Source organism: Actinia tenebrosa, unplaced genomic scaffold, assembly GCF_029948245.1.
Source record: "Actinia tenebrosa isolate PJP-AT-01 unplaced genomic scaffold, QUT_ActTen_1.0 PGA_scaffold4__44_contigs__length_22323623, whole genome shotgun sequence".
NCBI classification, from domain to species: Eukaryota; Metazoa; Cnidaria; class Anthozoa; order Actiniaria; family Actiniidae; genus Actinia; species Actinia tenebrosa.
Genome location: NW_028292581.1, coordinates 2,210,277 through 2,234,919, shown reverse-complemented (window position 1 = coordinate 2,234,919; position 24,643 = coordinate 2,210,277). Strand labels below are relative to the sequence as shown.

At 35.6% G+C, this 24,643-nt stretch overlaps 1 protein-coding gene and 1 long non-coding RNA gene across 2 annotated transcripts; both read right to left on the bottom strand.

The window, feature by feature from the left end:
* Positions 1-5,536: 5,536 nt before the first annotated feature.
* Positions 5,537-9,257, bottom strand: LOC116290065 (uncharacterized). The gene is made up of 3 exons (XR_004196399.1): positions 9,176-9,257; positions 6,351-6,481; positions 5,537-5,737 (listed from the first exon to the last, which is right to left on the bottom strand). It is a non-coding gene; the product is annotated as an uncharacterized LOC116290065 (long non-coding RNA).
* A 560-nt stretch (positions 9,258-9,817) lies between these two features.
* Positions 9,818-24,528, bottom strand: LOC116290066 (histone acetyltransferase type B catalytic subunit). The gene is made up of 15 exons (XM_031697048.2): positions 24,404-24,528; positions 24,262-24,336; positions 22,704-22,779; positions 22,073-22,109; positions 21,463-21,546; positions 21,246-21,288; positions 16,184-16,302; positions 15,395-15,482; positions 15,048-15,081; positions 14,630-14,734; positions 13,674-13,717; positions 13,454-13,516; positions 12,387-12,538; positions 11,990-12,106; positions 9,818-10,961 (listed from the first exon to the last, which is right to left on the bottom strand). The coding sequence occupies exons 1-15, from the start codon at positions 24,462-24,464 to the stop codon at positions 10,794-10,796; spliced, it is 1,266 nt and encodes a 421-aa protein (XP_031552908.1). The 5' UTR covers positions 24,465-24,528; the 3' UTR covers positions 9,818-10,793.
* Between the last annotated feature and the right edge of the window lie 115 nt (positions 24,529-24,643).

Below are 24,643 nucleotides of genomic sequence, written 5' to 3'. Positions count from 1 at the left end.
AGTTGCACACTTCCATCCCCAAGATAGCAGTACAAATGTACCTCACATGACTTAAAGTGCCCCTAATGCCTAATCACAGACCTTATGTAAGTTGAAGATATATTCATAAAAATGCAAAAATCCAAAAATGTTTTGAAATTGGATGCATTCCTGATTTTAAAATGAGTTTTGAAAACACGCCTTTTCATACAAGGACCGCGCATGCGGGGGACTAGTGCGATCATGTCATTGGGGTGATACGTTCCAAAAGTGAAAGAATCATGCATTCTTCCAAGTTGGATTCACTTGTACAATAAGTAAAAGCTCAATATTTTGGCATATTTTATTTCTTCAAACTTTTAAAAACAGCACTCTTGACGTAAGTCTATACAATTTTTCAGGCTCCTCGAGAGTAAGTGGACACAAGAATTTTGCCAATTTTTTCGTGCAGTAAAAAATCAGGAATTCGTTTGAAACGAAAAAATTTTGAAAAATGTGTTTATGACAATGTGAGGATTTGTTCTAAATTGGTCTGTAATCAGGCATTAGGGGTACTTTAAGGGTGGCCTTGCCTATTTACCAAACTCTGCAAAGTGGTTGCTAGGGAAATGTTTTGTTAATGAGAAAATACTGTATAACCAGGCTGTTTGTCATAAAATTTCTGACCAATTTTAAAAATCTGGGCTATGCAGCCCAAGCTCTTAAAATGGCAACCAAATTTTGCGAGCAATTACTTTAATGCGCTTGAGCAGAACTACTGATTACAAAAGATATATATTTAGCTATGAGTACAACGTCAGCAATCGAATGAGAATGAAATCATTTTTTGATGCATTCTTTATAAAGTTAAGCATGAATTTGTCTTTACATTAAATGATTGAGAAAATCATTTTAATCTAAATTTTCAACATGGCTTGGTAGCCTGGGATTTTTATCTTTTTAAAAAATGTACCATTTTGATTTATTGTATGAGGTTAAAAATCAAGAAACCCTTTTTGGATGTTTTTGGATATTTCCATAGCAACTGAGTTTGGTAAATACATCTAGGCAAGGCCCCTTTTAACTAATATTGTAAGAATACCACACTGACACTGTTATTATTTTTTCTAGTTGGATGAAGTTTGCAAGGCTAGTTTGTCTAGCAGAAACTATTAGTGTTAATGTAAAGAAGTTATTTAGTAGAGTTATACAAGCGAGTGTAGTTAGCTTTGCACTGTCCATAGCTTCAACATTCACCTGTGTAATTTTACTAAATACTTATTCACCACAGACTTTGTCAATTCTCTTTGGTATTTACCTTTGTTTTTAGGTAAATATTGCTTGAGATTGTCTTTGTCTTGGTCAATAAGTTATAGAATATATATCTACATATAATGCTTCGTTATATGTAGAAGTTTTCACCACTTTAAGAATTAGATCACACGATTATGAAGGTTGTGTTACCTTTTTGTCATCAATGAAAGTGAACACATCCTTTGATGAATTTTCTTACAACATTTACTTAATGCTGGTAAATTATGCACTATACATGTCCACTGGATCTGATGACTGGCTGGCTTGGAAGCTCTTACTAATCCATTTATTACTTTGATATTGATTGCTTTGTCTCACTTTGTTTTGATTGATTTTAATATATTTTGATATTGAATGATTCTATTTACATTGATTGATTGGTGATTATGAAAAAGTTTCTTTCTAAATTTTGTGCAACATATAAATTTATTTTCAAATTCTGTTTCTTATTTCAGACACTTTTGGCCTTATTTTTCTTTCAACAAATTAACAAATTAACCTTTTTAAATCTTTATTAGTTTTTTAAATTTCAGTCATGAGAGCAAAAAGTTTAATTCTGCTACAAAAAGAAGAAAAAAGCTTTTTCATTAGTTACTGAACTTTTGGACCTTTGATTTGTACAGTATGCTCTCACTGCAATAAGTCTTCCTAATATGCAAAACTAAGACAACTAAGCCACTATCTTGATTGATACATGATATTGGGGCTTTTTGGCATCTTATTGGTTGGTTTATCTTTGTTGTTTTGCGACAAAACTTAGTGAGAGGGTACTGTACATAATGATTATTATTCTCATTGATGTATTTATTTTGATGTTACAGTAGAACCCCACTATCATATCCTTACTGTCTCAATGCTTTTACCAAAATCATGATTGGCTTTGTTAACAGCTAATTCATGTCACATAATTATGACCAGTATCTCACATGTTTTGATTGGACTATCAGCAGCTTTGTCTGAAATTCCAAGTCTAAGGGCCAACTATGCTCAAAAATCCTGCAATTCAAATTACTTTTAACTTAAAAAATTAAGATTTTCAAGCTAATTATCGTTGATGTGGTTGGGAAGTGAATTCTTTCAGAATATATTTCACAGTCATTAATGACGGCAGGTTCAAAACCTGTTTTTTACTTTTTTTTGAATATCGAAGTAGTTGATTGGAGAATTAAAATTTGATCATGAAGTCTTGAAACCTACATTTCACCTCTCAGAATTACTGGTTGTGTGTGACCTGAATTAGCTGCAATATTAATTTCCATGTGCAATACTATTGGCTTTCAACTTCTCCTTTTTTACCATTTTTTTGATGAGATAGATAGTGTGGCTTTACTGTTTATCATATCCATATTCATAAAAAAGATTTTGAAAATATTTGCCTTCTTCACTCCTGGTTCGCATTCATCGACGCGGTAAGTCAAGTGCATAATCTACCAGCATTCAGTCTTGCTATTTTCCAATGCCATCCTCTTTCATCCTAAAAGCAATTGTGCAGTATATTATACAGTATTTATAGAGCAAATTATTTATCTCAATGTGCTATGCTAAATCTATGGAAACCAAAAGAACGAAACAAAATACATGTATGATTAAAATTGTTTACCTCAATGTGCTATGCTAAAACAATGGAAACCAAACGAACCCCACACAAAATACATGTATGATCAAAATTTATCTTAACAGATCAAAACCTGTTATTTTGGAAATTAGTTTTGAATTATAAAGAGGATGTTAGTTGGAAGGTGCAATTTCCAAATAATTGTTTTCAAACTAGAGAAACTTGTCAAATTTTGATAGACATATTTGATAGCCAGTTTCTCTTTTAAAATACAGTTACCATCTTTGATAGTGAAAACCTGGTACCTCAGTGGAAGTGTTTCCTTGGAAACCATTCCATGTTTCCTTAAAGTGGTGAAACTTTAACATAGGACTATGAGTTGACACACCATCGGTCAGATTGAAGTACTGTGTACAAATTCTATATTGCTATATCAATCCTATCTGTGCTAAATTATCGAATTTTGGCCATGTTTTACAGTACATATAACAATATAAATTTAAAGTAACAACAGCATGTCATTCTGGTTTCTTTTTCATCTTGTATTAAAACTGGAATAGGATTGATATGGTACTTAAATTCACATTGTCTTTAATCTGATGTTCCCTCAAAAATTTCAATTGGCCTGTGAATTTTCACTTTATTCACTAGTTATGGTCTCCAAATTACTTATCCAAACAAACAAATACCAAAAACGTTTTTTGGCATCTATAATGCATAGGGCTTGGTGTGTCGTTCTCATAGTCTGACATGGGTGTTATCTGAGTAGAAGTATGCAAGAGATGATAAATGGTATTCTAACCCTTAAACTATTCACATCAGTTTGGCTCTGAAACAATTCAATTCAATTTTTCTATTAAGAAATTCCAATTTCAAAATGTTATATTCAAATTTAACTACCATGTAAATATTGCTATGTGCATCGGAATTTCAGAATCTGTCATTTATTTATTTATTCATATGCTTATTTATTTTATTCATTTCAAAATATTTAAACGGAAAAATTAGATACAAATATACCATATGTCACTCTTGCTCATCGTAGAATAGATTTTGTCGGATTGTGAGAATCTATGGTGCAGTTGATCATGCTGTTTTGGGACCACTAAAATTTCAACAACTCTTTGCTCGAAAATCTTCATTCTATCTTGTCCTGTGCCATAGTTTGTCACAATCCACCAAAATCTATTGTTCATCTAGTACTGGTAAAGATCAGTTGGAGCCATGGAACTTTTTGCATCAATAGATGGTCATTTTCAAATTTGGTAGGAACTCAGCAAAGTTGGAATAGTGCGAAATGTTCTACACGCACATTCAAATTTGAAACTTCACCCTTTGACTTCGACCATGATAGTCTTATTGTCGGTAGATATGATGCCTAAAACGTTTTATGGCTTAACTAGTTGTGAATCAAGGCATAAAACTGGTGTTATCCATCTCTGAACGCGTGCGAAATAAATTGCTCTAAATTCATCAGAAGTTGCATTAGCTCTTTCTGTCTTGTATTATGAGACCATGAGATTATAAGACTGCTTTTTGCCAAAGAATACACCAGTTTTATGCCTTGTTTCAGTATCCTGTACTAGTATTTTACTCAGATAACACCTGTGTCTTTTGATTGCAAACAAATTTACAGTCCCCCAGGTCTTTAGTTCGTTCTACTGATCACCCTTAAGGGGTACCCCTGAACAATTTGTTCGGGGGTAATTCTTCTTAAGGGAGGGTAGGTTCGAACTTTTGATCTTGGGGACCTTCGTCTAATTAACCTAGGGGCAAAAAAAAAAGTGAAAAAAGACTTAGTATATATTTTTTCAAAATTTATAGGGATTTTTTACTTTTTTTTCACAATTTTTAATTTTTTTTCTTTTTTTATTGCCAATTTGAATTTTTTTTCTTTTTTAAAGCCAATTTGAGTTTTTTTTTTCTTAAAGCCAATTTCTCTGTTTCTTTGCCAATCTGAGAGTCCTTCTTTCTTACCTTGTCCATGATTGCTTGAATTGGCTTGATCCTTGCTTGTAGTTGGCTGTATTCTTGCTTGTCCAATTTTTCATCTAAGAACCTAGACTTACCTGGGACTTGAACCTGTACCTTCACCTTACCTCTTGCCCTGTAGCCGGTGCACTTGTACTGTAGACTGTTGATGTGTTTGTTGAAGGTAAAGGTTTGAAAGTCACTTAAAACATAACGCTTGTAATCGTAGCATATTAATGACCTAATAAATTCTTATAAATAATTAATGCCTTGTTTATTGTCTGAAGGGAACAATGGGATAATGAACAGAACAAAGGAAGGGGATTAGAAGGGCCAAGTAGAGGTGCTAAAGTCTGCGTGAGACGTGAAAGTAAATTGAAAATTTTGTGATCACGAAGTGGGTGGGGAATGCAGCACGAGTAGACTGGATCTGTGAGGCAAGGGGTACAAACACTACTTGAACGGCCTGGAAAAATTCTAAGTTTTTTGGCGGGAAAGAAAATAAAAAAGTTGCTAAAGTCACCACGAAGTGCAAGTGGGTGGGGTGTTGAGCACAATAGTGGACCGGATCTGTTCAGCAAGAGGTAAACACTACCTGAAAAAATTCTAAGTTTTTTGGCGGGAAAATAGTGCAATTTTGAAAAGGGGAGGTACACAAGATACACGATCAGAATAGCAACAAAAAATTGTTTATTTTCTATTGTTTAAATACAACGAATAATACACTTAAATCCCAAGTGAAAACATTAAGGGGAGGGAACCCAATAAATGTTGATGTCAATCTTGTAATCTTTAAAAAAGTTGTTTTGGGTCTTCAGAATTCAAAATTTCTTAAGCTAATTGTAAACATCTTGAAAACGTCAAAAATGTTTTAACATTAACCTTGTCCGGCAAAAGGCAGATAATCGCAAATACTTCATCTTTTCTTCACTCCTGCATCTGTCAAAAATAAAGACAAAAAAGATATCTTAGTTTACAATAGTATTTGGGAAAATCGATAGAGTAATAAAATAGCGCAAAATTGATGTGCAAAAGGTAAACGTTTTAAATAATTGGCTTGCTTGATATCAGTAGCGCAAACCAAAAATATTGATAAGGGTGCACATAATTTCAATCATTTTTATGTCATGCAAGATGGAAGAGAGACGCGCAAAAATATATCGAATATCTAAATGATAGAATCAAGGACGAAAATCTATTATTTATATTTTTAAGGATAAAAAAGTGCGCAAACTGAAACCTTTGCAGCGCTTTTGTCTTTGCGCACGTTATTGATTTATGCACAAGTTCTAGTTGAAATTTATTTTAACCCAGTAACTGTTTATCGTCAAAACAAAATCCTCGTCAAGAATGATACAACAATCAGTAGCACTTATACGATGCAGAACTGTATCAGCAACTAACAATCGGCTTAAAACAGCCAGATAATTCGCTCCAACTATATGAAGCCGATTACAACTGAGCTTTTCAATCAACAATAATGACTAGAATCGCGTCATTTCTAGGTCTATGGCCTTTATACATTTAAACTGAAGTCTATGATGCACAATACCTTGTATTCCAGGCATTTAGGTGTTCAAATACAGCAAATTTCTTGAGTTATTTAGTTCTTTTAGGTCACAGTGTTGTACTCTTCAACATGGCGGACAAGCGAACCAGGTCATTCAACCAGTCCCTAAGGAACTAAAAAGTTGAGAAATAATATGAATAACCATAGAATGTTGAAGTGTGAAGGTGCTATTGTTATTAGATAAAAAATGGACTTTTTTTGAATGATGGGTTTTCTGTGGTAAAATAATAATTGCGCGCTCTCTCACAATATTACTCGGCTATACTGACAAGTGAAATCGTCATCACATTTCGATATTCATATCGTCATCAATGGAAGTCCTAACGCCCGTTCATGTAATTTGGTTATCAATTGGAGTCCGAATGCGTCTTCAATCATAAGTGAAATTATTCATGAAAATAGCAATTTATTCCATCATCATTCGAAGTGTCACTTTGCGCTATATTTGCCTGCATGAAAATGGCCCAAAATGACCTATTTTGCATCACTCATAAATGTTGAATATATTTTCAAAATGAGTGGAAATGGCCCAAAATCAATCAAAACCATGGGCATTAGTCCATGCATTTTGTCTGAAAATGGTCAAAAAATGACCTATTTTGCATCCACCATAAGTTATGGACATATATTCAAAATATGTGAAAATGAACATAAATCAATCAAAACCATGTGCAATAGTCCATGCTTTTTGCCTAAAAAGGCCAAAATGTCTTAATTTTTATCTTCCCTAAATTATGCATATATATTCAAAATATGGAAACTGGCCCGAAATCGACTAAAACCATGTGCTATAGTCCATGTTCCCTGCTGGCAAAGGCTAATTCAAATCCATCACAATTTACAATTAATTTCGTCATCAATTGGAATCCTAATGTGCGCTGTTCTAATGAGTAAAATCGTCATCACAATTTACAATTAATTTCGTCATAAATTGGAATCCTAATGCGCTCCCTCTAATGAGTAAAATCTTTATCACAATTTACAATTAATTTCGTCATCAATTGGAATCCTAATGTGCGCTGTTCTAATGAGTAAAATCTTCATCACAATTTACGATTAATTTCGTCATCAATTGGAATCCTAATGCGCTCCCTCTAATGAGTAAAATCGTCATCACAATTTACAATTAATTTCGTCATCAATTGGAATCCTAATGCGCTCCCTCTAATGAGTAAAATCTTCATCACAATTTACGATTAATTTCGTCATCAATTGGAATCCTAATGCGCTCCCTCTAATGAGTAAAATCGTCATCACAATTTACGATTAATTTCGTCATCAATTGGAATCCTAATGCGCTCCCTCTAATGAGTAAAATCTTCATCACAATTTACAATTAATTTCGTCATCAATTGGAATCCTAATGCGCTCCCTCTAATGAGTAAAATCTTCATCACAATTTACGATTAATTTCGTCATCAATTGGAATCCTAATGCGCTCCCTCTAATGAGTAAAATCGTCATCACAATTTACAATTAATTTTTTCATCAATTGGAATCCTAATGTGCGCTGTTCTAATGAGTAAAATCGTCATCACAATTTACAATTAATTTCGTCATCAATTGGAATCCTAATGTGCGCTCTCTAATGAGTAAAATCATCATCAAAATTTACAATTAATTTGTTCATCAATTGGAATCCTAATGTGCGCTGTTCTAATGAGTAAAATCGTTATTACAATTTACAATTAATTTCGTCATCAATTGGAATCCTAATGTGCGCTGTTCTAATGAGTAAAATCGTTATTACAATTTACAATTAATTTCGTCATCAATTGGAATCCTAATGCGCTCCCTCTAATGAGTAAAATCTTTATCACAATTTACAATTAATTTCGTCATCAATTGGAATCCTAATGTGCGCTGTTCTAATGAGTAAAATCTTCATCACAATTTACAATTAATTTCGTCATCAATTGGAATCCTAATGCGCGCTGTTCTAATGAGTAAAATCTTCATCACAATTTACAATTAATTTCGTCATCAATTGGAATCCTAATGCGCGCTGTTCTAATGAGTAAAATCTTCATCACAATTTACGATTAATTTCGTCATCAATTGGAATCCTAATGTGCGCTGTTCTAATGAGTAAAATCTTCATCAAAATTTACAATTAATTTCGTCATCAATTGGAATCCTAATGCGCTCCCTCTAATGAGTTAAATCGTCATTGAAAGTTGCAATTAATTTCGTCTTAGATTGGAATACTATTTTTCTTTTATATGAATTGCATTACCATTGTTATTGTCATAGAAGTGAAATTATCATCACAAGAATCAATTTATATTGTCATCAATAAAAGTCCTTACATATTTTTTGTTGTAAATAAAAACATCATCACAAATCGCATGTAATTCGGTTGTAAATTGTGTTCCGAATGCACCTGAAACTGACTAATTCATTTTGAAAAGGCAATTAATTCCGTCATCATTCAAAGTTATAATTTGCGCTATCGTGAAATGATCGTCGAGAATTGGAAACCTTCTTAGCATATTCATAGCCACAGGTAGCCCATGCATTTCAATCATTGTTTTTATCAATATATCAAGATCAAATATTTTCTTATTATTTGTCTAAGACGGAGCTTATTTTCAAATTAAGGTTTTGCGTTAACTATTCAATTCAGAACGAATCTGTGACAACGAATTCATTTTAAAGCGATTCTGTACGTGGAATTGGAGTCAGTTTACACAAACACCGAATGAACTGTTCTCTATTGATTTTCAGCAAACGAAGTTACAAGTTTCGTCATTTTTCTATAAAATTATATATCCTATCGAGTTAATAAAGTTTAAATTCCACCTTACCTTGATTCTAGACTAGTAGCGGCTATCAGAAGTTGTTTACTGATGCATTGAAGTTATCCTTCGACTTGAAGAGTTTATGGCAGACAACAAGAACCTCGTTGTACACAAAGGGTCCCTTGAGTCCAAAAAAAGTTGTCAGATGGAATGAATATATCAAAAGAAACAAATGTCCTTTGTTTAATGAGGCCCCGTCCACACAAGAATGATGCCTTTTGGCCTTGCGTACACACTAAAATGATAAAAAACTTTTGACAAATAGAGACCTTTTGTATTAAGGTGACAGAGAAAACAGAAGTTTTCAAGCGAGTTCTTCTCTAAACTGTTGAATTTATATTACTCATTATTACACCAAGTTTTATCACTTTATCGAGCGCGCCTTTAGACCGCAAAGGTGGCGCGACAATCTAGGCCCGTCAAATTTTAAAATTTATAGTTGGCGGGAGAGACGCATTTCCCTGTAGTATGTATGCTGCTGATGCATACCCTGTTCCATTCCACACGAGGATAACACGAAACATGAAACATGAGCCAAATGCAGTGTCTGACAAGTGAATATTGTACATATATGATTCGTTCGGAAAATCAGGCCCTCAGTCCATTCCCTTCCCCCCTCCCCCCAACAAGGCACTGTTGACTAGAATGTTGCAGGAAACGTATTTATTAAGCCTTTTATTTACTCTCTTTACAGTGGCTTTATTTCTTTTCTTACTTGTTTTCTTGGTTCATTCTTTCTTAGTATGATTTGGTTTGCTTCAAAGATACAATCAATGCCAAAAGACTTAAGGTACAATGTTTTGATGCAAAGATTAACAAATACATTTACCTCCCCTCCCTCCTGAACAATGTTATTCAACAGAAACGATTCTCCTTACTCTTCGTTAGATGGACCAACCAAACAACACCCCAACATGGACTCCAAAGGATGGATGGGGACGAGGCATAATGTTCCTTTTTTCCATTTCAGACCAGGTATCATTCTCTTGAGAAGAAGAGAGTATCAATATTCATTTGTCTTCTCATGAACGCACAACTGTTAAACAAAGAAATGATACTCTAGGTAATGTTTAATAAACGAGCAGGAGTGTTTTATCGGGTATAAAACACGAGGCGCAGCCGAGTGGTTTTAGACCCGATAAACCACGATCTGCGAGATTATTGAACGGCTTAGAAAACTTATGATGTTTGTTCTCATTGTGTACCGATTTTTTTACGAAATGAACCAAGTTTGATAGAGAAAATCCAAGTTAAAGTTTATGCAAATGAAGACGAATCTTTATCAGATATAAAATCACCTTCATGGTTATGATTTCTATTGTGTTTTCTTCATGAATTATTAATGAGTTTTCTAAGGAATGACACATGATCTTTAATGGGCAAAACATTAGGTAGAGATATATGGACCCTTCTTAAAAGTATCGTGGATGCAAGGCTAACGTGAAAATACAAGACAAATCACACTTTTTCTCAATGAAATTTGTGGCATTTCTTTTGTTTTTCCATGTTAGCCTAGCATTCAAGACAATTTTAAGAAGGCTGCATTCAAAGCATTATCTGCATATACATAGTTTCATTTTGTCATAGCAATAAATGAGGATATCAAATAGTAGTTAGCTCATAATTAAGAAGCAGCGATTCGTTCAATGGTTCTGAGGTAACACTCTTCAAGTTCTTCATAAAGTTGTTCAAGATGCTTTCGTTGTTCACTAGGTGATGGAAGGAGAAGGGTTGCACTCATCTCCTCGGCTGACAAAACCTTCTTTAACTTATCTGCATCAGCTTTTTCTTTCTAAAAGTAAAGATTGATTTGAGGCTTAATGTACACTTGTAATATTCCTGAAATCTAATTGTAAGCGTATTCAGTCTTCCAAGCCAAAGGCTTATGTTAAGCTTTTGAAGGAAGGGAAGGAAAGAAAAGAAAAGAGGGGGAAAAACCAGTAAAAAAGCCCTTAAAGCACTAAACTATTTGGTGTCCTCATGTCCTTTTTTATGTAAAATCATCAGTATCATCAGTCATCATCAATCATCATCATTATCAATCATTGTCATCATCATTCAACATCGTCATTGTCATCATTCATCAATCATCATTATCATCAGTCATAATCAATCATTATCATCATCATATCAGTCATCAGTCATCATCATCATATAAGTCATCATCATCATGAACCAACATCATCATGCATCCATGCATCTTTTGTTTTTGTATCCATAGTATATTATTGAGAATGAAGACCAATAAATCTGTTTAAAAAAAGAAGCACAGGAGAGAAACAAGGAGTTGAGCCCGGGTTGCACATGTGACGCATTAGTGACACACATCACCTGTGCTTCCCAAACTCCCAGAGCAGAATGCAAGGTGGTTACACTACCATCCATCAGACTCACAATGTTCAAATTTAGAAAATCGTTGACTGATGCATGCCATAAGGAAGACATTTGTGAGTCAATGAGATGGCAGAAACATGAACCCAAATCCAAAATAAAAGTACTGGTCCACTAACAGAATTAATTTATCCTGGGCTACCAAATATAGTTATTTGAAGGAATTTACATACAAATATTGCCATGCAGCAATGCTTTAATAAACTTCTGTATCTTGGGCATAATGTTTTCTCATTTTATTTCTTATGTAATTCTCTTGAGAATAAGATTCTTCGTTTGAATTGTATCCATAGTCATGTGTCTTTTCATGCACAACCTTTAAACAAAGAAATGATACTCTAGGGAATGACACATGGTCTAAATTGGGAAAACATTATACCCAAGGTAAAGAGGTCAATTGAATGAACGTTTAATGTTTTTTCAGTGTACCTGATAAGGTGCGTTGAGTCTTCTTTTTACGTCTAGTCTGTAGTTTTGGTACTCTTCAGCATTGCTGCGGTCTGTGGCTTTGAGCCGGAGGATTTCATATACTCTACGACACTGCAACTGTTAATATATATTAATATCATTAGAACATTACTAACAGAAAAAAAAGAGGAAAAACTGGAGAACCTGGAGAAAAAACCCTCGAAGCACAGGAGAGAACCAAAAAACAACTCTACTCACACATGACACAATGCAATTTAACGACAGAGAGAATCAACAAGCCACTCAACTCAACGCCCCTGAGTCTGGGATTCAAACCTGGGTCAACTTAGTGAAAGGTGAATGCTCTTAATGGTATGCCGCCCATGTTTCTGTGCTTAGTTTTGTTCACAGTGAATACCTTATTCATTTTTCTTGCTTTCTGGGCTTCAGATGCCAAGTCGGCAGTAAACCCTTTTTTCAGTAAATCAGGGGAGAAACATTGAAGTTTACTGCAAGCCAAGGCATCTACGTAGTCTCGAAGGCGAATAAAATAATCAGATGGATCTTCAACTGAAAAATAGAAATAACGAGGTAACATTTAATTGTTAAAAATAAATATTGTCTTCTCTTTTGCAAAGTAGTGCATCGTGATGCAAGGCTGGGACATTAGTTGAACACTTCAGTCTAACTAAACTTACAGAATGTTTTGATATAAATAAATATCATTTCATTTAACAGAAATTTATTTATATTATTTTATTTTCTATTAAGCATGATTTGGAGAAGTGACTTTAGGCAAAACAAAAAAACAGGCACTATATTCCCTGTGGAATAAGTATAGATAAACACATTTGAATGGAAATGATGGAAATACGGTAATTAAGGAAGAAATGAAGGAAGAAATGAAGGAAGAAACGAAGGAAGAAACGAAGGAAGAAATGAAGGAAGAAATGAAGGAAGAAACAAAGGAAGAAATGAAGGAAGAAAGGAAGGAAGAAATGAAGGAAGAAATGAAGGAAGAAATGAAGGAAGAATGAAGAAGAAATGAAGGAAGAAACGAAGGAAGAAATGAAGGAAGAAAGGAAAGAAGAAAGGAAGGAAGAAACGAAGGAAGAAACGAAGGAAGAAACGAAGGAAGAAATGAAGGAAGAAACGAAGGAAGAAAGGAAGGAAGAAACGAAAGAAGAAACGTAGGAAGAAATGAAGGAAGAAAGGAAGGAAGAAAGGAAGGAAGAAACGAAGGAAGAAAGGAAGGAAGAAACGAAGGAAGAAACGAAGGAAGAAACGAAGGAAGAAATGAAGGAAGAAACGAAGGAAGAAACGAAGGAAGAAATGAAGGAAGAAATGAAGGAAGAAATAAAGGAAGAAATGAAGGGAGAAATGAAGGAAGAAATGACCTCGTGCCTCGTGCTTTTATCTGCTTCTTGGTGTTTGGATGCCCTGATCATACACTCACACTCATTTTTGATCTATTATTTTACTCACCAGTGATATCAAGAACCCTTGGATCCTTTATGTAATGTTCTTCAACAGTATTTAATAGTTTGGCTGAAATATTTCAATTGATATGCACAAATTTGTAAACAATCTAGTGAGTGATATAAGAGGAGCAATGCTGTGGTCATCTTGTATATGCATAACAAAAAGAAATAATAAAAATCGTCAAGTTAAGAAGAGAATGAAGGGTATTAGCTATTTCTTTTACCTCCATGGCCTTGTTTTTGAAAAGGAGGCAAAACAAGCATTTGACTGAAGATAAAAAATAACAAATAATTATTAACAACTAGTGAATATTATGCAACAATGCAAGAATATGGGATCCTATGAAGGTCATATATGTTTTTGATTACAGCTGGTTGAAGATGTACAAGATGAAGTTACTCTGTACCACTTTTTCTACTATAAACTGCAGTAGTAGATATTACAGATATTGAAGCACTTTGACACGTATTATGAGGCAATTATGCACCAGATTTGTATTGAACCATTCATCATTCAAACTTACACTAGAGACTACAAACTTACTGCAATTTTCACAAACATGCAAACTCAGTAGCTGCATGCTGAAATTTGGTTTTTCACTGCCGTCAATCAAACCTAATCAGTCGGTACCTTTCATATTTTTGACTGGCAGCAGCGAAAAACCAAATTTCAGTGTGCAACTCTGAGCCACAGAGTTCGCATGCTTATGAAAATTGCAGTAAATCAGTGAAAAAATCTTTTTCCAATCAGGTTTCAGGTAAGTCCAGATATTTGGTGTCAAACATTTGATTTTGGTTGCTCTTTCTTCATTAAAAAAATATATCAAAAGCTGAGGGTAAAAAGATAAGATTTTAGCCTGGCAACCAAATTTGAAGATTTATTGGCAACCAATAAAAGGTAAGAGGTAAAAAAAGGGAATTTATTTTACTTCAATAATGTGGAGAGGTTGTAATGAAGCACTGGAAGGTGCTCTCTTCACCCCCTCAGACTATCAATGCTCTTTATTATGGGTATTTACATGTAAAGCCAAAGCTACACAGAACAGAGAGAATTGGAACTGACATGGAGGATCTGAGAATCATCATTCTAGATCTGAAGGCCGCATACAAACCAACTGAGCTATGTAAGCTCCTAAACAAGTTAGTGACAACTCAGCTACTGCTACAGTATATCATGTACCTTATTCTGGGCCTCAATTTATCTGGATATGCATAGTAGTGATACACTGTCATATAGCCAACAATGCTGTACTCAGTCTCACCAGATACTTTCTTTTTCTCAAACCTACACAGTTATAACAAAACAAAAAGACTTTAATGGACGAAAGATATTCTATCAATCTAGTAATTACTCTAGTACAATACTGTAATATCGCAGTAATAAACCAACCTTATGTCTACCTACCATCCCACTGTAAACCTTCCTATCCAACCTCTCATTCTTCCATCCATCCATCCACCCTACCCATCCCATCCTGTCTATCCATCAATTTTGAAATACACCAGTCCGTGAATTGTATCAATGATTACAAAAAAAAAACAAAAACAATAAGCTATGAAACACATGGTTTTCCTAAATGCATTTAAGTTCAACTTACAATAAATAAAAGTTCCATCTTTCATCATCAGTTTCTGTGAAACACAATAAAGCTTTCATAAGTTTAAGGGCAGTATATTCTCAGTATCTGCAGGTAGTCCAGTATCTTGACATCATTCACATGTATGCATGGGATAAGGGATTGCTAAACAAGTTAGTCATTTACTCTCTTAAAGTCAGTCCGAATAGGGAACAACAGCTGTGCCCTTGGTCTTGAAAGCAGACCTTGGTCCATATCAAGACCTCAGCCACAGTTTTTTTCCTTATCCGAACCTCCTGGCTTCTAAATTATATTCATTTCATACATCTCTATGATTATGCATTTTCAAATAAGTGAGTTATACAAACCAATGAAAGATGCAGCATCTATGTACCAGAGGAGAAATGTCTGCAATCTACTGTGATATTCTTTGAATTTTGGAACTTTGATATCAGCCTGGAAAAAAAGAATCATGAAGCTTTAATACAATTTAGGCAAGGTTAAAATTAAGACCATGCTTGTAAGGTTCTGTATGCATTTTACTAAGAATAGCGTATCATACATGTGTCGTCATATATTCAAGAACTAAGTAATGCAATATACAGTCAATTCAAAAAACGTCGTCGACCAAGCCTACGCGACTGGACTGAAAGGAACTCTGGGAAGCAATCATTGAAGCCAAGTTGACTCAATAATTTTATCCGACTAGTTATGCCTTGTTTACAGCACGAACCTTCGTAGTAGGCGAGCGGGAAGTGTTGAAGGAGACTTTTTTTCAAAATTGTGAACTGAATCATAACTACTTTGTATAATCATAACTACTTTCATATTTTCAAAATTGTGAACTGAATCATAACTACTTTGTTTTTCTTTCCCTAAACCCAAAGACATGTATTTGATGGATTGTTTCTCGCCATTATTATCTTTATTACTAGCGGGAACAATTTATTCAGAACGAATATTTAACCGCTTCAGTGATTTTTACCCATATTCCTTTTGGTCAAGTAGCGTAGGCTTGAGCCGGTCGACGACAACGTTTTTTGAATTGACTGTATGTCATTTGGCAACTAGGGATCACCTAACAATACTGGCCAGCCCTGCCCTAACTTAGAACAACCCAGGAGTTGTTTTAAGTGTTCCATTACACTTGCACCTACATAGTAGACTTCATAATCCTTTTCATTATGACGGTATGAATAGAGAAGTTCTCCCATTGGTCGAAACTTCCCCTCTGAAGGTAGCTTGGCAATGAAGTCATCCAAGTTCGTACAAAAACCTGTTGGAAGCCAAATTATAGTCTACATCAGCAAATTGATCAAATTTCAGGGTGTTTCACATGCACTCATTATTATATTATATTTTGTCTCCCTGATTAGTAGTGCACTTGTGCCTGGCTAGAAAAATTACAGACATTAATAAAGTTATTATTATTATTATTATTACGCGAGGCTTAGTTTAGGCTTATTGTGCTGGATCTGGTGTTGGACCCAACAGACCCAATGTGGTCTGCATTGGTATTTTTCTGCTAGTACTTCTGCTCAGTGTAACTATGAAACATGCTCCGCTTCTACACATGCGCAGGCACATGTTGGTACTGCTTTTACCATGAGACATATGACCCGATTAAATTTACTCCCCCACACCCCATGCACTTTTCCTTTAGACCCTGGGGTACAAACTATTAAGGATCCTTTGAAACTACCATATTTGCATTAATGCATGAGGTTTTTTTCAGTTCAATTATTTCAGGTATTTGAAATAGAAACCGAACAGCCCAATGCAACAGCCCAATAGCCCAATGCAACAGCCCAATAGCCCAATGCAATAGCCCAATAGCCCAATGCAATAGCCCAATGCAACAGCCCAATAGCCCAATGCAATAGCGCAATAGCCCAATGCAACAGCCCAATAGCCCAATGCAACAGCCCAATAGCCCAATGCAATAGCCCAATAGCCCAATGCAACAGCCCAATGCAACAGCCCAATAGCCCAATAACCCAATGCAATAGCCCAATAGCCCAATGCAATAGCCCAATGTAACAGCCCAATAGCCCAATGCAATAGCCCAATAGCCCAATGCAATAGCCCAATAGCCCAATGCAATAGCCCAATTTATTTCATTATAATGTGAATTTACGCTTTTGAAATTCACGATGACGTAGGTGAAAACCAAGAATAGCCTAATAGAACAGCCCAATAGCCCAATGCAACAGCCTAATAGCCCAATGCAATAGCCCAATAACCCAATACCTTTTAACACTATACAAAAAATAAAACTAGAAGGAAAATGTACATAATATAAATTAGCATTTTTACAATAATAGAGTGTATTCTCACAATTTGATTGGCTGTCAGCTATGATATATATGGGCCAGACAATGGAAATATATGAGCGATTTGTTAAAATGATAACTACCTAGTAACATATTTACATTTTATGAGATTAGAGCAGTGTGCGCAGAGCAGGTCTTCCATGAGGAAAAGAGAGCATACCTGACGTCTTAGAGAAAGAGGAACAACAAAGACATTGGTATGACGAGAGGTCGAGAAAGTTTGCTCTAGATCAGGATGCAAAGAATTGAAAAGGAAAGAAGCAGAATATTGAAAGCCTGTCGGGTTGTTGGACTGTTGAGTCTATTGAGTTGTTTGGCCTGTTGGGCCATTGCATTGTTGGGCTGTTGGGCTTGTTGTTGGGTGATTGGGTTTGTTGTTGGGCTGTTGGGTTTGTTGTTGGGTGGTTGGACTTGTTGTTGGGTGGTTGGACTTGTTGTTGGGCTGTTGGGTTTGTTGTTGGGCGGTTGGGTTTGTTGTTGGGCTGTTGGGTTTGTTGTTGGGCAGTTAGGTTTGCTGGGTTTGTTGTTGTGCCGTTGGGTTTGTTGGGGTTGTTGTTGGGCGGTTGGGCTTGTTGGGCTGTTGGGTTTGTTGTTGGGCTGTTGGGTTTGTTGTTGGGCTGTTGGGTTTGTTGTTGGGTGGTTGGGCTTGTTGTTGGGCTGTTGGGTTTGTTGTTGAGCTGTTGGGTTTGTTGTTGGGCTGTTGGGTTTGTTGTTGGGCAGTTAGGTTTGCTGGGTTTGTTGGGCTGTTGGGTTTGTTGTTGGGCTGTTGGGTTTGCTGGGTTTGTTGTTGGGTGATTAGGTTTGCTGGGTTTGTTGTTGGGCTGTTGGGTTTGTTGGGCTGTTGGGTTTGTTGTTGGGTGGTTGGGCGGTTGGGTTTGCTGGGATTGTTGTTGGGCGGTTGGGCTTGTTGGGCTATTGGGTTTGTTGTTGGGCGGTTGGGCTTGTTGGGCTGTTGTTGGGCTGTTATTGGGCTGTTGGGTTTGTTGTTGGGCAGTTGGGCTTGTTGGGCTGTTGTTGGGCGGTTGGGCTTGTTGGGCTGTTGGGTTTGTTGTTGGGTTTGTTGGGGTTGTTGTTGGGTGGTTGGGCTTGTTGGGCTGTTTTTGGACTATTGGGTTTGTTGTTGGGCGGTTGGGATTGTTGGGCTGTTGTTGGACTATTGGGTTTGTTGTTGGGTGGTTGGGTTTGCTGGGTTTGTTGTTGGGTGGTTGGGTTTGCTGGGTTTGTTGTTGGGCAGTTGGGCTTGTTGGGTTATTGTGATTGTTGTTGGGCGGTTGGATTTGTTGTTGGGTTGTTGGGTGGTTGGGCTTGTTGGGTTGTTGGGTTTGTTGGGCTGTTGTTGGACTATTGGGTTTGTTGTTGGGCGGTTGGGATTGTTAGGCAGTTGTTGGACTATTGGGTTTGTTGTTGGGCGGTTGGGATTGTTGGGCTGTTGTTGGACTATTGGGATGGTTGTTGGGCGGTTGGGTTTGCTGGGTTTGTTGTTGGGCGGTTGGGCTTGTTGTTGGGTGGTTGGGTTTGCTGGGTTTGTTGTTGGGCAGTTGGGCTTGTTGGGTTATTGGGATTGTTGTTGGGTGGATGGGTTTGTTGGGCTGTTGGGTTTGTTGTTGTGTGGTTGGGGTTGTTGTTAGGTGGTTGGGTTTGTTGTTGGGTGATTAGGTTTGCTGGGTTTGTTGTTGGGCAGTTGGGTTTGCTGGGTTTGTTGTTGGGCTGTTGGGTTTGCTGGGTTTGTTGTTGGGCAGTTCGGTTTGCTGGGTTTGTTGTTGGGCTGTTGGGTTTGCTGGGTTTGTTGTTGGGCTGTTGGGTTTGTTGTTGGGCTGTTAGGTTTGTTGTTGGGCTGTTGGGTTTGCTGTTGGGATGTTGGGTTTGTTGGGCGGTTGGGCTATTTGAAATGAAATGAAATGTAATGAATGAAATGTATATTTTTAGTATATTTTTAGTATATTTTTAGTTTTAGATAAGTTTAATGATCAATTTAAACTAATATTTTTAATAAATTTGATTTAAGCTTCAAATATAAACCTCCTTTTCAGTTTTATCCAAATTTCTTTTCTCATGATCAATATCTTGTAAAGTGTGTTGAAGCCAGGCGATATTGACGCTATATAAAATACATAGCTCTTATTAACCGAGTGCGAGGTCCGTACCGTAAGTTATGGACTGAGTTTTTTCCACTGTCTTATGGCCCAAGCGTGTAGCGCGCAGGCCATAAAAAAGTGGGAAAAACTCAGTCCATAACTTACAGTCCGGACAGAGCAAACGAGGTTAATAAGATATTTATTATATGGCAAGGCATTGAGATTAAAAAGAGGCGAAGCAACAAAGAGTATAAAAGTTGACAGCGCATGTCAAACGAGAACTGCATTGGAAGGGCTTCCTGTACGTGCCAAAAGTCATGTAGTGTTTGAGGCGCTCAAAAAGAGAAGTTTTAGTTTACTCTTTTGAAAGAATTTAGATATAGTTTAAAGTTTTCTGAAATACTAGTTAACAAAGTGAGACTTTCTTTTGCAAAACGTGTAAATGCAAAGCAAAAAAGGCATCAAAAGAAGACTTCAAGAACTCAACATGAGAATGAGAAGAAAACTGTCGTACTTCAAACTTCAAGATATTCACAACCACGATGAAAAATACTACAGCCTTCCGTTTGTTTTCCTACGTTTTATTGGAAAAAAACTCAAAAAAACTCTCTCCAGAAATAAATGAGAAGCTTTGGAAAGTTCACGGCTCACTGAACATGGATAGTCTTTCGTCACTTTTTCAACATTTTGACTGTTTGAAGCAGGCAGCCATATGCACAATGGCAGAAGTCATGAAGACGACACACTTTCGACTCAATTAAAAAAGGTACTGCCAACTCTCCTGTCTAAAAATGCATTCAAATTCAAGTGTGGATGAAATATAACTGAAATATGGAAATACTTCAAGAGCGGATGAGCCTAGGAAACTAAAATCGTTAACGAAAGAAACTACTGGCTTCTTCACCTGATCAATTCAGATAAGTTCAAACTTGACGTTGTAAGCTCACTGAAATAACAAATTTACGTTAATTCTACTTGTAAACCTAACTTTGTTTCATTTACTGAATTAGCCGCTACTCACCACCCTTTAGTTCGTAGTTTGACATAGTTTTAGTTTTAGCATAGTTAGTTTTTCTAGTTTTTTATAGCCGTAGTACAAAATCACTCAACTAGTGTCATGTAGAGCCTTGATCGATAGAGTTGTCGCTTGTATGAAAGAGTTGTCGCTTGTTTGATAAGTTTTACATTAAATGCCAGTGACTTTCAGTTATCTTTAATTATTTATTGAAGGTTTCCCAACAATTTTCATCCAGAAATATATTTCTTAATGAAGATTTGAATGTTTTAAAAGATCATAAGTACGTACACTCATCAGTGAACCATTTCATTTTTCAGTCCATACTGTAAGTTATGGACCACAAATTGACCAATCATAGTGCGTGAAATTACCTTGCCATATAATAATCTTTATTATTATTATTATTATTATTATTATTATTATTGGGCTGTTGGGTTTGTTGTTGGGTAGTTGGGTTTGTTGGAGCAAATCAGATTGGGTCAAAAGCAACACCTTGCACATATGCAAAAGTGGAGCATGTTTTATTATTACACTTTGCAGAAACATTAGCAGAAAAATACCTATCCAGATCATGTTGGGGCTGTTTGGTCCAACACCAAACCCAATGCAATAATATTATAGACCCTGTTTCACAGTCTGTAAAAAGTGATTGTGAAGCATATTTGTAAAAAGCATTATTGATAAGTTTGATTGACTGTGATTGAAAACATTATCAATGTTAATCAAATAACCATGGATGGATACATTTAGAATGGATAGATAGCTAGTACATAAACTATGCTTCATACAATACCTGGTGGAAGTTGTTCAGCAATTGTACTCAATACAGGTTCAGCCTGAAAAGAGATATTGATAGTAAATACAATGATGCAATAAAAATAGCACTAATTTTGTCCCTGTGACCTGATGCACAAATTCATATACTAGTTTCATTTTCTTGTAATATTCACAAGTACATTCATATATAAATATATATTTCAATAAAAAAAAGTGCTCATAACAATACACACCTCTATTCCTTCGAGCTTGCCATTCACATCTGAATCGTATGTCATTCCAAGGTATGTCAGAAGGCTTCCAGAATGATAGTAAAGCTGAAATAATAAAAAATTTATGTTGCAGGACTTGTCTTCATGAGATAATAAGGTGGATAATTCAATCATAGCTAGTTATGCATTCAAGAACAATAATAATAATGTCAAGGTATTCTTCTGGTTATGTTCTACATGTATTTCTGGCATTTATATTCTTTATGGAACATCAGGGATTTTATCAGAAGCTCTCAAATCGTGAGATTCTGCAGCTAGTGAGCCAACTAGACCTAATTTTTTCATGGTGCAATATTTTCCCATTTCAGACCATTCATGTTATCCTCTTGAGAATGAGATTCTTTGTTTGAGTTGCATTCATATTCATGTGTCTTCTTATTTGCAACCATTAAATAAAGAAATGATAATCAAGGAAATGGCACATAAACCCCCTACAACTATAAGACCTCTCATTCATAAGCCTACAAAAGATCCTTATGCATCAGTTTAAGCACAGACAATAAAGCTGGCATTTTACCATACACTATCAAAAGCTTCAATCCTTTGAAAAAATGTAATATTTAAACGATACCTGAACTTGCAAGCCACTGTATCCAAAGATAGTCTCACTAGTAATGAATCAAAATTGAATTTAACAACAATGTAAAGAATAGAAAAGTAAGCTTTCTTATAGTGCAACTTGCCGCAACCACCAATCAATTCACTAATGGAACAAAGCAACTTGGTGAGAACTATGATAGAGTGCATACCATATATCCATTAAAGGCTTTGTAAGAAATTGCACACATTTTCACAAATTAGTAAGTTCAGTAGACCTCAGTAGACCATAGACCTACAATACTTTGCACTAATTTGCACAAGTTTGTTAGTTAACTTGGATATATGGTAAGCACTCTACCAGCTCACAAAATTGAAATACACCCCCTAGACATTGATAGAATAATTTATTGATATATTGGTATGAGATGACTGGGCCTGTTGTTTTATTGTCTATCTATTCTATTGAAAGCTGCCTGCTATTAATATAGTCCATGCAAAAAATTGCACAAATTAGTAAGTTCAGTAGACCTAGTAGACCCTAGACCTACAAAACTTTGCACTAATTTGTAAAATTTTCCATGGATATATTGATGCACCCTAATGGTAAGCAAATTGTCGTAAAGATCAACTAGCGGTATTGTTCCTGAGGTACATATACTTACTTATCGCCAAATAACTGGTGTGTGAACTCTGGGTGGAATTCTTTGCCTTTATCAAAAATATCATTTTCTGTTGTCACTAAGAAACAAATTCGGATAAGAAGATTACTGGTATATTAAAACGTCATATATAAAACAAAGATGAGAATATGTGGACCGCATGGCACTAATGAAATACATGAAGATATAGAAATATAGATAAGTTATAGTGCTTGGGAACGAGGTTATTCCGGGCGAAAGCCGTGGGTTCAATTCCCAGCGAGGTCGGAAATTAATTTTTCCAAATTTAATTCCAAGGGCTTTCGCCCGGAATAACCTCGTTCCCAAGCAATATAACTTATCCATATTTCTATATATTCATATATAAAACATGTTAGAGTTATTTAAGCCATGAAATAAAATACTAGTCAACGTGTAATAGTCACAGAGACACAAGATAAAACAATGGAATTAAGGTCTACAAAAGTGTATTAGTCTAATATCTATTTCATGGGTTTAGTAACTCTATCACTGAACTTTATAAATATATAGTTAAAAAACTAAATTCACATTAATTCATAGGTTTTTCATAGATTTTTTCAAAGCAACACATACTTCAATTACCAGAATCCTTTTTGTGCTTTCTTTTGTTAATTAATTAGTGCCAGTTTTCTTAATATTTGCATAAGGTGATACAAAATTGCAAAGCCTTCTGGTAGTTGTAGTCATGAAAATTGTCTATTTAAAATTGACACTCTCAAGAACATAGCACATCAAGAAACATGGGTAAATCCAGGGTTTTTTAAAATGGGGTTCAAAGTAGTAAGTGCACCCTCTGGTGTTAACAGTTGAGGCCTCAATGAGATATTCTTTTGTTTTAAGAATCATACAAGTGAGGCTAATTGGGTTGATACAATGTTTGTTGTCTCATTTTATTTGCATCTCATTTGCATGCATCTTTAATTATTTGCTATTCTTTGTTTGCACATGATGTCACAGCCAACATGTTGGAAGAATTTGACAAAAAAATCCCTGTGTTTTTTAGTCATATCTTCCAACATGGTGGGCCATGGCCTTTGTGAATACTCCCGTGGGAACTATGTTCTGGGTGAATATAAAAAAAGATGATACGTAGAACACTAAAGACACCTACACTGTAATAATCAACCAATAAATAGGTGCAGAATAGAATATTTTTGAAATAAATCGTAATATGTTCTAAAATCATAAATAAGCTTATAGGACTTTATATAGCTTATGCATGTTACGTCATAACCCCCATCTTGGTTGATGATAACAAAGCATTCCTCAAATTAGCTCCTCTTGTTAGATCAACCAACATGGCGGCTGTTTCATTGTTATTCATATCTCAAGGGATTTTGAGTCACATGGTTACACTAGCCTGCGTCTAATTTATAGCCTCAACACTGAGTTCTGATCATATTCAAGTACAAATTTTCGTACAGTTGGACATTGAATTGACCTATTACAAGTGTGGATAAAAAATTCAATCTTTGTGAAAAGGAGTATTTTACAATAACCCATACAATTATCAAACCGAACGTGATGTCGTTTTGCTTACCTAGTTTCAGGTTAATGGCAGAATTAGCACTGGTCTTAAAACTAGACAGGAAGTCTTCAGCTGCTCTTATTTCGACTAGTAAAGGAAAAAAACTCAGCAACAATAAATACAATGGGAAATAGTCTACATCGCATTTTCTTACCTTCCATCTTGGCGTATCTCTTCCCGCGCTTTGACCAACTGAGCCGGCGATCTATCATCATGGTCAGCGGGATCTAAGATACACAGGCAGCCCAAACTCCTTTTCTGCCGTATATTGACTTATCTCATGCCAGGCCACATTTTGATTTAAAAATAATTCATCCTTTCGACAATTACACCCATTTTCATAATTACGCTGGGGTGACCGTTGGCTTCCGTCGATCAAAATTTACTAGCTCAG